Source organism: Melanotaenia boesemani, chromosome 6, assembly GCF_017639745.1.
Source record: "Melanotaenia boesemani isolate fMelBoe1 chromosome 6, fMelBoe1.pri, whole genome shotgun sequence".
Taxonomy (NCBI): Eukaryota; Metazoa; Chordata; class Actinopteri; order Atheriniformes; family Melanotaeniidae; genus Melanotaenia; species Melanotaenia boesemani.
Window position 1 is genome coordinate 1,648,619 of NC_055687.1, and position 12,248 is coordinate 1,660,866.

Sequence of the window (12,248 nt, forward strand, 5' to 3'; positions counted from 1 at the left end):
GAAAACAGATTCATGAAAAACCGGTTGTCGTCCCAGTTAGGTGCGTAGAGGTTTACCAAGGTTGTCGGTTTGGTGTAAAGATCACCTGACACAATGACAAAGCGGCCTCTGCTATCTGAATCAACCTTCTTGACAACAAACGGGATATTTTTGTGTATCAGAATGGCACAACCTCGACTTTTGGTGTTAAATTGTGAATGGAATGTCTGACCAACCCAGCTGCGCCGAACCTTGGGGACATCGGAGTTGCAAAGGTGGGTCTCCTGAAGGAAGGCGATCCCGGTGTTCAGGAGAGAGAGATGTGATAGGACTTTGTTCAGCTTGACCGGGCGATTTAACCCCCTGACGTTCCAAGAGACGACTTTGACTGTTCTTCCGGTGGATGTGTCACTCATTTAGACAAGGATGATAAAAGCAGAGCATAGTAAGATTGGGTTTGGGAGGCAAATCTGGACACAGGACTGAGAAATTGACAAAAGAGATAAAGTGGTGGTGGGGGGGGTAAAAAAAAAAAAAAAAAGGGGGGGGGGGGCAAAGAAGGAATAAAGATAGAAGGGAAATAACTCAAACACATTAAAGAGTAATAGAAATGAGTTAAATAAGTTAAAGTACACAGTACGTCGTGAACTTACCCCCGCCCAAGCCCACCCACAACATCTCCCCATTGAGACGTCTAACCTTACCCTAGAACCTTCGTCACTTGGTCTACCTATAACTATACTGTCACAGTAAAACGTGACCTAACTTCGGCTCCAGTTACATTAATCATAGAGCGAAAAAACAAAGAAAAAGCCAGAACAAGAAAGAAAGCCGAGCACGGAATGAACGGTGCAGAGACTAAAGCGAGGATGAGTCATATCTGCTAAATCCGGTGCTACAAAAATCACAGGGTAAAACAAGAACAGAAATTAATTCAGATGACTTGAGTAGGTAAACTGATGTGAGGTGAAATAGATACATAGATAAGTAAATAAGAGTGAAGAAAAAAAATAAATAAATAAATAAATGATTAAATAAACAAAACTTAGTCAATTAACTAATTAAAATATATATACATATTCACCAACAAGGGCATATACACATACATGCATACAAAAAAAAAATAAAATAAATAAATAAATAAATGATTAAATAAACAAAACTTAGTCAATTAACTAATTAAAATATATATACATATTCACCAATAAGGGCATATACACATACATGCATACAAAAAAGGATAAATAAATAGGATAATAATAATAATAATCACAAACTAAGTAATGGTGATAATAGTGAACCGTGACAGTGCATGTGATAATAACAATGATAGCAATAATTATACTGGTAAAGGTATCAATATTAACAATCGTAATCGTGGCACTGAACAGATAGCCCTGCTGAAATTGTCCCAGTCCGCGTCGCCATACCCATCAGGGCAAGCCTGATATTGAAAATATCACCAGATTCGGTGTAAACAACAACGACCTCTATATCCTACTGTAAAAAAAAAAAAAAAAAATTATAGTCCAACAGAAAAAATTCAAATGGTAGAGGCGAGCGAGGGAAAACCACGGAGTGGCCGCCCCGAGCCGAAAGCAAACAATAGTCTCATTAGCTCGAACGCATTAACCTGTTAGTGCTACCCACAACTTAGTAACCAGGGGATTCACCGTACCAGAATGTGAAAGCGATGACGCAGCTCCGGTGAAGCATCCTCAGTCGCCCACATGATGCGGTATCTTCTGCTGAAGGAAAGTGGTGACTTCCTGGGGCGAATCGAAAATGTATCTTGTTCCGTTGTGAACGACTCGCAGGCGGGCAGGATGTAGCAGAGCAAACTCTATACCAGCCTCTCGCAGCTTACTTTTAACTGGAATGAATGCAGCCCTCCTTTTGGCCAACTCCGCACTGAAGTCCGGGTAAAAGTGGACAAAAGTGGATAGACGCAGAATAAGCTCCTTCGTCTGGAAGTGATGCAGCCATACAATCATCGGACGCGGTGGTTGATTCTGCTTCGGTGGCGGAGCTAGTGAGCGATGAGCCCTGTCCACGACGGGGGCTTTGGCGAAGCTTCCATCCCCGAAAACCTCAAGCAAAAAGGATTCCAGAAACGTAGTAGGCCGAGGCCCCTCCGCACGCTCGGGGATTCCAATAACTCTGATGTTATTCCGTCTGGAGCGGTTCTCAAGGTCTTCCACCTTCGATTTCAGCTTTATGTTGTCCTGCGCCAGCTCGGAGCATAGCTTCTCCAGAGTAGCCACTCTGGAGTCCACGTCAGTAAGTGAGCCGCTGACTTCTTGTAGCTTTACCTCATGTGCATGTAATGTTGACTTGAGTGTTTTAAGCTCAGATAATATCTCGGCCCGCGATGTACAAACTTCGGAGCGGATCTCATTCAGTAGCTTTGCGATATCGGAAGGTTGTGATGTAGCTTCATTGCTCACGCCACTCGCGCCGTCTTCCATGCCACCGTGGCCATCTATGCTAGTAGTGCTAGCAGTAGCCTCCGGGCACAGGTCTGGCTCGGTTTTACGGAGTTTGTGCTTCGTCATGGTCGATGTTTGTCTGAGAATCCCTGTCCGTATTTTGGCACAAAGCGAAAGGTTTACTGTAGTGATGGGCTTATTAGTGAAAAAGAAGCAGTACGGATGAAACGTGTAAAACAATCACGGAGCGAAGGACTCGCGGACCACTCACGACGCCATCTTGCCGGAAGTCTCTACAGCCCAGACGTTTGAGGAGGAGCTTCCTCAGTTCCTTCCCTTCCTCCTTTTCCATCCAGTTCTTTAGAGGCTCCGCCCTCATGTGAGCGTTTGTGTTGGAACATTAATTCCTCACCGTAACGACATGAGTAGTTGTGGTTCCATGAATTCCTGGTTCTGCAGTTCTGCCCTGTGTGGGCATTCAGCTCATTAAGCTCTGAGGTCAACCCTGGTGGAGCTAAACGGGAACAAGAACGAGGACAGAAACATCCTTCAAAGCTCAGAGACCAGGCTTCATTTCTTCATCTGTCCCTAAAAACTCTTCCTCTCCGAGCCTCCTCTTTCCATCCACCACCAACGTGGACGGGATCTTCTAAGAGTGGGTGGGGCTTGTCCAGTAGATCTGATTGGTCAGGAGGTGGAGCTTTTATACTCGTTGATCTTTGATCCAGAACAGAACCTGCTCCAGAGCAGGCTAGCCGTTCAGCTAAGTTACCATGGTGATTTACCTGGTAAGAAGTGAACCAGCTTCGTAGGACAGAAACCCCTGAAGTTTCCTCCATGAGAGAAAATCCAGCTTCCTGGTTCAGGTCTCAGATCAATCAGATCAGTAATCCCAGAAGTTTAATTGACTTTATACCAAACTTGAAGTAAAAAATGTTGGATATTTTCCAGCTCTGCACGGAGGTGGTCTGGGGCATGTTTTCTGATGGTCCTGGATGTGTCTGACTGTTTCTGTCTTGTTTCTTCTGACAGGCTGCTGCAACGTGATCTGTTCAGACAAGACGGGAACTCTGACCAAGAACGAGATGACGGTCACGCAGCTGTTCACGTCAGACGGACTCCATGCCGAGGTCTATCCCACCTCCACTTTTAGACTTTTCTGACAGTTTTATTTACATTTAAACTGGATACAAGGAAGGATACGTGTTGATTCGTCACTAAAGCAGCAGAAACCCTGACCTGGTTTTACCCTGAAAAGAAGTAAACGATAAATCAGAAGAACAGGAAAGTTCTTTCTGTGTTTACTTGCATTAACCCGGTGTTATTGTTTACCCACGGTGTTGTCTTGCAGGTGACGGGCGTCGGGTACAACGGAGCCGGCGAGGTTTTACTGAGCGGCGAGATCATCCACGGCTTCTCCTGCCCCTCAGTCAGCAAAATTGTGGAGGTGAGTCGACAGGAAGTAAAAACTCATCTTGAAACTGAGCCTAGAATACACGTCCTCAGCTATAGAAAGTCCTCAGGGGAGATGATAGACACTCAGACTGCTGGCATAAAGATGGCCGACACCACTGGTTCCACCCCACAATGGTGACCATGAGGTGGAGATGTTCTTGAGCCTGGTCTGGTCCACATTCAGGCTTCCCAGGACAGCAGAACATCCTGTTTGTGTTCCAGTTGGTGTGTAAGGTGTGTGTTGTGTTGTAGGTGGGCTGCGTGTGCAATGACTCTGTCATCAGGAACCACAACCTGCTGGGACGGCCCACGGAGGGAGCGCTCATCGCCCTCGCCATGAAGGTAAGACTCACCATGACTCAGCGTTTCCTCCTCTGAGTCGGAACATTTCACGTACACTTTAATACGAATGTGAGCTCCAGCCAGAAGAAGCGCGGCAATCTGCTGACGAGTAAAAATGTGAGGAATATGTCTCCTGAAACTTTTATCCTGAGCCCGAAAGCTTCTTGTTTGACACGGATGGATCGTGTAGAACCACAGACGTGATCCTAAAAACATCTGTATGTGGATGGGCCAGGCGTCAACGTTTCTCTCAGTATCGTCGTCATTTCGCCATTTCCCATCATGTTGTTACAGGAAAAATTTGTCCTTTCAGCTGATACCATTTTTTTTCTGTGAATTTTTAATAATAGTTTATTAGATTTTTCCGTGTTCGTAGCCGGTGGTGGTAACATACATGTGGCAGTCTGGGGCGGACTGAGGGGAACATGGCAGCCAATCAGCACCAACGGCCTCTCCGACCACCACCCAACATTCATACACAAGCAACACGGGAGGAAAGGAGGGTGGAGGGTCCTGCTCCATCACTGTGTCCACATAGATAAGCTGTGATTGATCCGTCTTCCTCCTCTGATCCCGTGAAATGTTGTTATTCTTTCTGTTGATGCAGCTTGTGTGTCTGTGTCTCCAGATGGGCCTGGAGAGCCTGCAGCAGGAGTATGTCCGTCTGGAGGAGCATCCGTTCACCTCGGAGCAGAAGTGGATGGCTGTTCGCTGTGTTCACCGCACGCAGCAGGTTCGTTAGCAGCTGTTTACACCTGAACCATCCGCTTCCTGCTTTCCACTTCCTGCTTTCCACTTCCTGCTTCCCTCTTCCTGCTTTCCACTTCCTGCTTCCTGCTTTCCACCTCCTGAAGCTCCCACAACAAACGGTTTTCTGCTTGTGGAAGGATTTTGTTCTCCAGATGAGTCCACAGTGGGAACAAACTAACTAATAACTAAGTCACTAACTAACTTCAGGCTGGAAACTGAACCAGTTTCTCTGGTCTTTCACTGACCCCTTACTGGCCCAATTTATTTTCTAATTAGATAAAAAGAGCATTTATTTACAGTTAAATAAAAACAAAGTAAATACAAGAAATAAAATCAGGAATAAATAATGAAAAGACTGGAAAAAATCAAATACAATTTAATGTTAAATAAATTGAAAACAATTAATTTAAAAATATCCATTTTCTGCCGTTTATCCGGAGTCGGGTCGCAGGGGCAGCTGTCTAAGCAGGGAAACCCAGACTTCCCTCTCCCCGGCCACATTCACCAGCTCATCCGGAGGGATCCTGAGGCGTTCCCAGGCCAGCCGAGAGATTCCAGCTTATCCTGGTTCTTCCCCGGGGCCTCTTTCCGGTGGGACGTGCCGGAACACCTCACCAGGGAGGCGTCCAGGAGGCATCCTAACCAGATGCCCGAGCCACCTCATCTGGTTCCTCTTGATGTGGAGGAGCAGCGACTCTACTCTGAGCCCCTCCCGGATCACCGAGCTTCTCACCCTATCTCTAAGGGAGAGCCCGGCCACAGCTCATGACCATAGGTGAGGGTAGGAACGTAGATCGACCGGTAAATTGAGAGCTTTACCTTTTGGCTCAGCTCCTTCTTCACCACGACAGACCGATGCAGAGTCCACATCACTGCAGACGCCGCACCGATCCGCCTGTCCATCTCCCTCCATCCTTCCCTCACTCATGAACAAGACCCTGAGATACGTAAACTCCTCCACTTGGGGCAGGACCCTATTGCAGACCCGGAGAGAGCACTCCACCCTTTTCCGGCTGAGGACCATGGTCTTGGACTTGGAGGTGCTGATTCTCATCCCAGCAGCTGGTAAACTAGTCATGACTAGACATTAAATGTGTACAGTGACACTTTTTCCTGTTGCTATAGTCTTCTAGGCTGGAGAAGGTGGACTGTCCCTGGACTGATCACAGTGCTCCTGGGAGATTTCATAGAACTTATGAGCACATTAATATAAAAATACTTCATTTTATTCACATAATGATGATCTTGTGCTGAAAACAACATATCTGAGTCTTTACTTGATGATCTATACCAGACGTTCCCAGCAGACACATGTGGACACTCTTATACCTGAACAAGGTGTTCTTTATGGACAGTCCATGACGAGCACAGAAGTCCAACAACAAAACACCACTCAGATTCAGATCAGGGGGGCCGTTCCTCCCAATCACGCCCCTCCAAGTCTCACTGTCATTGCCCACGTGAGCATTGAAGTCCCCCAGCAGAACGAGGGAGTCCCCGGAAGGAGTGCTCTCCAACACCCCCTCCAAGGACTCCAAAAAGGGTGGGTACTCTGAACTGCTGTTTGGTGCTAACCACAAACAACAGTCAGGACCCGTCCCCCCACCCGAAGGCGGAGGGAGGCTACCCTTTCGTCCACCGGGGTAAACCCCAACGTACAGGCGCCAAGTCGGGGGACAATGAGCATGCCCACACCTGCTCAGCGCCTCTCACCGGGAGCTACTCCAGACTGGAAGAGGGTCCAGCCCCTCTCAAGGACAGTAGTTCCAGAGCCCGAGCCATGCGTCGAGGTGATTCCAACTATATCTAGCCGGAACCGCTCAACCTCACGTACCAGCTCAGACTCCTTCCCCACCAGAGAGGTGACGTTCCACATATATATAAACTAAATAAAAACAAATAAGATCAATGAAACAGATGAAAATAAATCTAATTTAAAAAGGCAAATAGGGGTTAACGCCTGTTAACTGGTTTTGGTTCTACAAAGTACTAAATCCTCACTGGTGGACCAGGAGAAGAAGTCTAAGTTTAGTAGAAATTTCACATCACATGGAAGATGTTTGACTTCAGATCCACATTGTTACTGGAAAAACGCCTGGAAAACCCAATGAGTCAGATTTATGGAGGCAGTTTGGATGGAAGACAGTTATTAGATTTTCTCATTCCAACAACAAAACAACATGCGAGAAGGTAGAAAACGTCCAGGGTTGCAGAGAATTTGCTCATTTCTCTGCTAATCGTTGTCACCAGCTGCCGGCTGCAGATGTTTATCTGGGAAACCGCTCAGAAAACATGATTAATGGAAAAGATTAACTTTAGGTAAATGTTTTAGTTCAGATGTGAAAAGTGAAGAATTTGAACAAAGAACAGAAGGTCTGTGATGGACTTCTAGTAGTCCAGTAGTATGGGTAGACTACATTCAGCTCTGCTGCCCTGCCTTTTACCTGCTGTGTTGAATAATATTTCTCTGTGTTGGAATAAAACACTGAGTCATTGCTACCAACCTGGAAGCAGCGAGCAGAGGATCTATGTGATGATCAGGAACGTCTGTCCTCCCCCAGGATAAGGCTGGAGTTTACTTCATGAAGGGGGCGTATGAGCAGGTGATTCGTTTCTGCAGCTCCTACAGCAGCAGAGGCGTCGCGCTTCCCCTCAACAACCAGCAGAGGGAGCTCTACCAGCAGCAGATCAGCTACATGGGCTCCGCCGGGCTTCGAGGTGAGAATAAACCCCTTCAGGACGCAGTTTTCCTGCTCTGGACGAGCACGCCGACGCCTCACTGGGCCTGTTTGTTTGTCTTCCCTCAGTGCTGGCGTTCGCGTCGGGGTCTCAGATGGGAAACCTCACCTTCCTGGGTCTGGTGGGCATCATCGACCCTCCCCGGTCAGGAGTCAAAGAGGCCGTCAGCACGCTCCTCAGCTCCGGAGTCGCCATCAAGATGATCACCGGAGACTCCCAGGAGACGGCCGTGTCTATAGGTTGGAGGATGGAGCGGGAATGTTTTTATTTCCTCACCAGTTGTTTAAAAGAAGTGGGAATCCTATTTTTCCTGTCCAGGATCACGTTATCGGTCTTACTTTTATCCTGCTTTTTCAAGCAACTTTGGACTGGATCACTGATCCAGATAGACTTTCCAGGATTAACAAGTCTGGAGAAAAAGTGCTCTGAATGTGGCTAAATATTACAATATAGCAATTATTAGGTATTACAGGTGGAATATTATGGGATGACTGTAAGGTTTTATTAGAAAAGACAAACACTTAAAATTTAGAGTTTTGTCATCTTCCATTAGTCATCTGATCCATAAAAAAAGTTTTTTTTTTACAAATATATTTATAATTTTTACTAGTAAATCAAAACAAACGGAAAATGTCCAGTAGAGAGAAGATGAATGTAAAACTCCACAGCAGCCTGTTGGAGCCAGGTCTGGATCTTTTGAACGACCGGGCCCCATTGATCCACTGTCAGGTTTTAGGTCAGAAAAACGAGCTTCATCTGAATGCAGCTGGAAACTGAGCCCACTCAAACGTTCCTGCTTCACGTTTCGTGTCAGAAGATGTTCGGTTTTTAAAGGTTTCTGATGTTTATGTGGAGGATTTAGGTCTGATCCCCCTCCTGTCTTCTGCAGCCAGCCGTCTGGGTCTGTTCTCTAAAGGATGTCGGTGTTTGTCTGGGGAGGAAGTGGACCAGCTGGACCTGCAGCAGCTCTCTCAGATTGTCCCCAGAGTGAGGACCGATCCATGTCTGTAGCATTGATCTGGGCGTGGGTTCGCCTCACATTAACACTCTAACTTCTGCCCACAGATCGCAGTGTTTTACCGAGCCAGCCCTCGACACAAGCTGAAGATCGTCAAGGTGAGCAAGGCGACCGGCTTCACGCCTGTACAAGCACAAACGGGAAGATGGTTCTGGTTTTTATCTGAGCTGTGTCTCTGTTCAGTCCCTGCAGAACCTCGGCGCCGTGGTGGCCATGACGGGTGACGGCGTGAACGATGCCGTGGCTCTGAAGGCTGCCGACATCGGTGTGGCGATGGGCCAGACGGGCACCGACGTCTGCAAGGAGGCGGCTGACATGATCCTGGTAGACGACGACTTCCAGACCATCATGTGAGTCGGATGTTAAAACCACGAGCACAGAAACAGAGCTGAGGCATGCTGGGAAGTTTCATGGTTACCTGCGGTCGGTTACTTCTTCCTGGTTCTTGGTTCCTGGTTGGTGCTTTAGTGGTTCCGCAAGTTTAAAGGTCGCATGTGATGCAGCGTTCACTTTCTAACAGTCTTGTCCTCACAGCCTGTGTGAGGCCCAAGAATTAGAAAATCCCGTCTCCTCTCTCGTTTGCTCCACTTTTAAGCGAATGTTTGCTCAAACGGGTGAATCTGAGATCTCTGGTTCTAAATATGTGCAGGTTGGTGATCAGCTGATCATCGCAGCTCAGCCTGAGAATAAACATGGCGTCCTGTTCTCTGCCCCCAGGTCGGCCATCGAGGAGGGAAAAGGAATTTACAACAACATCAAAAACTTTGTCCGCTTCCAGCTGAGCACGTGAGTGTCGGACAGACCTGCTCCAGCTGCTGATTTTAGATGAACCTGAACTCTGATTCATGTCCTGTTCCTGTCTGTCGCCCCCCACTGGTTGCCAGGAGCATCGCGGCGCTGACGCTCATCTCCTTGGCAACACTGATGAACTTCCCCAACCCGCTGAATGCCATGCAGATCCTGTGGATCAACATCATCATGGACGGGCCGCCTGCTCAGAGGTAGGCCATCAGGGGAAAGCTGGTCTCTGGAAGTCCAGTTCTGGTTTGTTTCGGTTTATTTAAATCCGGGTAAAAGACCCACCTGTTCTCAGCTGCATGTGAATAGAGGTCTTAAAAAGTCTAAATCTGCACTGTGTTTTTTAAAGCTTGTTTTATGGAATTTTCTACACTGGGGTCTGATTGGTTCCCAGTAAATTGGCCTCGTTTGATTCGTACGTTAAACCTGCTGCCGGCGTACAAACATCTGTCTCTGGAAACATCCTGTTTGTTCTTGTTAGTTTGGGGGTGGAGCCTGTGGACCGCGGCGTGATCAGGAAACCTCCTCGTAACGTGCGGGACAGCATCATCACCCGCAGCCTGATCGTGAAGGTCCTGGTGTCCTCGTTCATCATCGTCTGCGGGACGCTCTTCGTCTTCTGGAGAGAGGTGCACTGATTTGTTCCAGGTGTTGCTTCTTCCTGATGGACGTGGCGCCATCCAGATGATTGACATGTTTTCTGGTTTCAGCTGCGGGACAATGTGATCACTCCCCGAGACACAACCATGACCTTCACCTGCTTCGTCTTCTTCGACATGTTCAACGCTCTCAGCTCACGTTCTCAGGTAACGACACCTGTCTTACCTGGAAATGAGGTCACATCTACACCTCCGACTCCTGGATGTCATCAGAGATTTTCTGTGTGTTAATGTTCAGACGCGTATGGTCCATGAGATGGGGCTCTGCAGCAACAGGACCTTCTGCTACGCCGTCCTGGCCTCCATCATGGGTCAGCTGCTGGTCATCTACTCCCCCCCCCTGCAGAGCATCTTCCAGACGGAGAGCCTCAGCATCTCCGGTAGCACGCCCCCCATCAGCTGCTCACAGATCAGGGTTCAGTCTGAGGTCCAGGACTGCTGACTGACTGCTGACTGACTGACTGCTCACCGACCGACCACTCACCGACCGACTGCTGACTGACCGACTGCTCACCAACCGACTGCTGACTGATCAACTGCTGACTGACCGACTGCTGATTAATTAGCATTAGCTACCAAATATCATGAACTCTGAATGCAGATGGTTTTGGTAACTCGTCTGTTTCCATGGTTACAGTGCGGCTACGCTCCCCCCGCTGGTTGTTGTTGTTTACATTGTTTGTTTGTTGTTTTTCCTGCAGACCTGCTGTTCCTGGTGACCCTCACCTCTTCAGTCTGTGTGGTGTCAGAGATCATCAAGAAGGTGGAGAGGTGGAGGGGGGCTGAGAGGAGCCCCCCCGCTGACCGCTTCTTCGAAGTATGACCCCGCCCTCCCCTGCGCCACCCCTCCCTCGCCCTCTGAGGTCTGGAGGATGAGGAAGAGGAGGATGAAGGTCTCACCTGATGGCACTGACTCATTAACACTGCAAAGACTCCGGGTGGCTCCTGGATTTGGGGGGGGGGCAGACTGGATCAAAGTGGGGGGACATGGTGGCTGCTGGACGGTCTCTGGGGGTCTGATTGGACCTGCAGCAGCCGCTCGGTTCCTGTCCCCTCCCACTCTGGAGGAATGACATCAGAGCGAGCGCACCTTCCTGCCGCCAAGTGGCGCCTCTTTTAAGACAAACTTGGAGATGTCTGCGGCGTTGGACATGTCCACGTTGTCGTGGACTCTGCTGGTTCTGGTTTTTAACGTTTTTAACTGATGGTGTGGACCGCTGCTGCACCTGCTTCTCACTTTAACCTCCAACATGGAGGAAGACGTTTCCCTCCACTGCAGACGAAGGTGGAGGTGTACCGGATCGTTCCACATTCCTCCGTCACCCCCACAGAGGCGGAAATGTCTTTAGCTTCCTGTTTGTGTCGTCGTCATGGCAACATCCACGCTTCCAAACATGAGCTGGTCCTGATGTGGAACTCCATGAGAACTCCGGGTCGGATTACAGTGGATCCATCTGATGAGAGACCAGGAACGCAGATCTAGAAAACCCAGACCCGATGTTTCTGGTCTCTTTGTTCAGTCTGGAAACTCTGGATCCAGGTTTTCAAACTGTGACGTCAGAAAAATCTGAAATAACGTGCACATTTGACCACATCTGGAGTTGAAGGTCAGAAGGATCCATCAGTCGACTGACTTCCAGACGGAGCACCGTCCCCCGTTCTGGTCTGACCAGGTTCCAGACGGACCCAGGAAGCACCACAGCTCCTCTGTGGGTTCTGTTTTCATGTTTTTCCATCGACTCCCAGACAACTTGAACATCCCGATGCCAAACATGGAACTAGGGGCTCCGGAGTGGCGCCGGCAGTCTCTTCGTGGTCCGGACCCCTTTCACCTTTCACATGCTTCCTCATGTGGTGCCTTAGAGAAGTCCTGGATCCTTTAATCCTTTATGATGTTCCTCTGTTTGTCGGCCATGTTGGATTTTGGGAATCTTTTGCTTCTAGCTGGATCTGCTTCCTGTCCTCCTGAGACGGATGAAGCACACCTTTCTGGGAAATGTGTCGTCGTCCCCTTTCAGGACGTCATCTCTCCCCAAACGTGCTGCTGTTTCTGAGATTTAATCACCTTTTTCTTTCTGT

General features: G+C 48.4%; 1 protein-coding gene across 2 annotated transcripts in view; it reads left to right on the forward strand.

The window, feature by feature from the left end:
• The window catches only part of atp2c1 (ATPase secretory pathway Ca2+ transporting 1), a 51,359-nt gene extending 39,638 nt beyond the window's left edge, over positions 1-11,721 (forward strand). For both annotated transcript variants that reach the window (XM_041989101.1, XM_041989102.1), the window contains 15 exons: positions 3,441-3,538; positions 3,760-3,855; positions 4,116-4,205; positions 4,834-4,938; positions 7,517-7,673; positions 7,763-7,933; positions 8,584-8,681; positions 8,760-8,810; positions 8,896-9,062; positions 9,430-9,498; positions 9,597-9,713; positions 9,992-10,139; positions 10,221-10,316; positions 10,408-10,549; positions 10,871-11,721. In XM_041989101.1, coding sequence (XP_041845035.1) covers positions 3,441-3,538; positions 3,760-3,855; positions 4,116-4,205; positions 4,834-4,938; positions 7,517-7,673; positions 7,763-7,933; positions 8,584-8,681; positions 8,760-8,810; positions 8,896-9,062; positions 9,430-9,498; positions 9,597-9,713; positions 9,992-10,139; positions 10,221-10,316; positions 10,408-10,549; positions 10,871-10,992 — 1,727 coding nt within the window. In that variant the 3' untranslated portion in view covers positions 10,993-11,721. The remainder of the gene's footprint in view (positions 1-3,440; positions 3,539-3,759; positions 3,856-4,115; positions 4,206-4,833; positions 4,939-7,516; positions 7,674-7,762; positions 7,934-8,583; positions 8,682-8,759; positions 8,811-8,895; positions 9,063-9,429; positions 9,499-9,596; positions 9,714-9,991; positions 10,140-10,220; positions 10,317-10,407; positions 10,550-10,870) is intronic.
• The last annotated feature ends 527 nt before the right edge of the window (positions 11,722-12,248 follow it).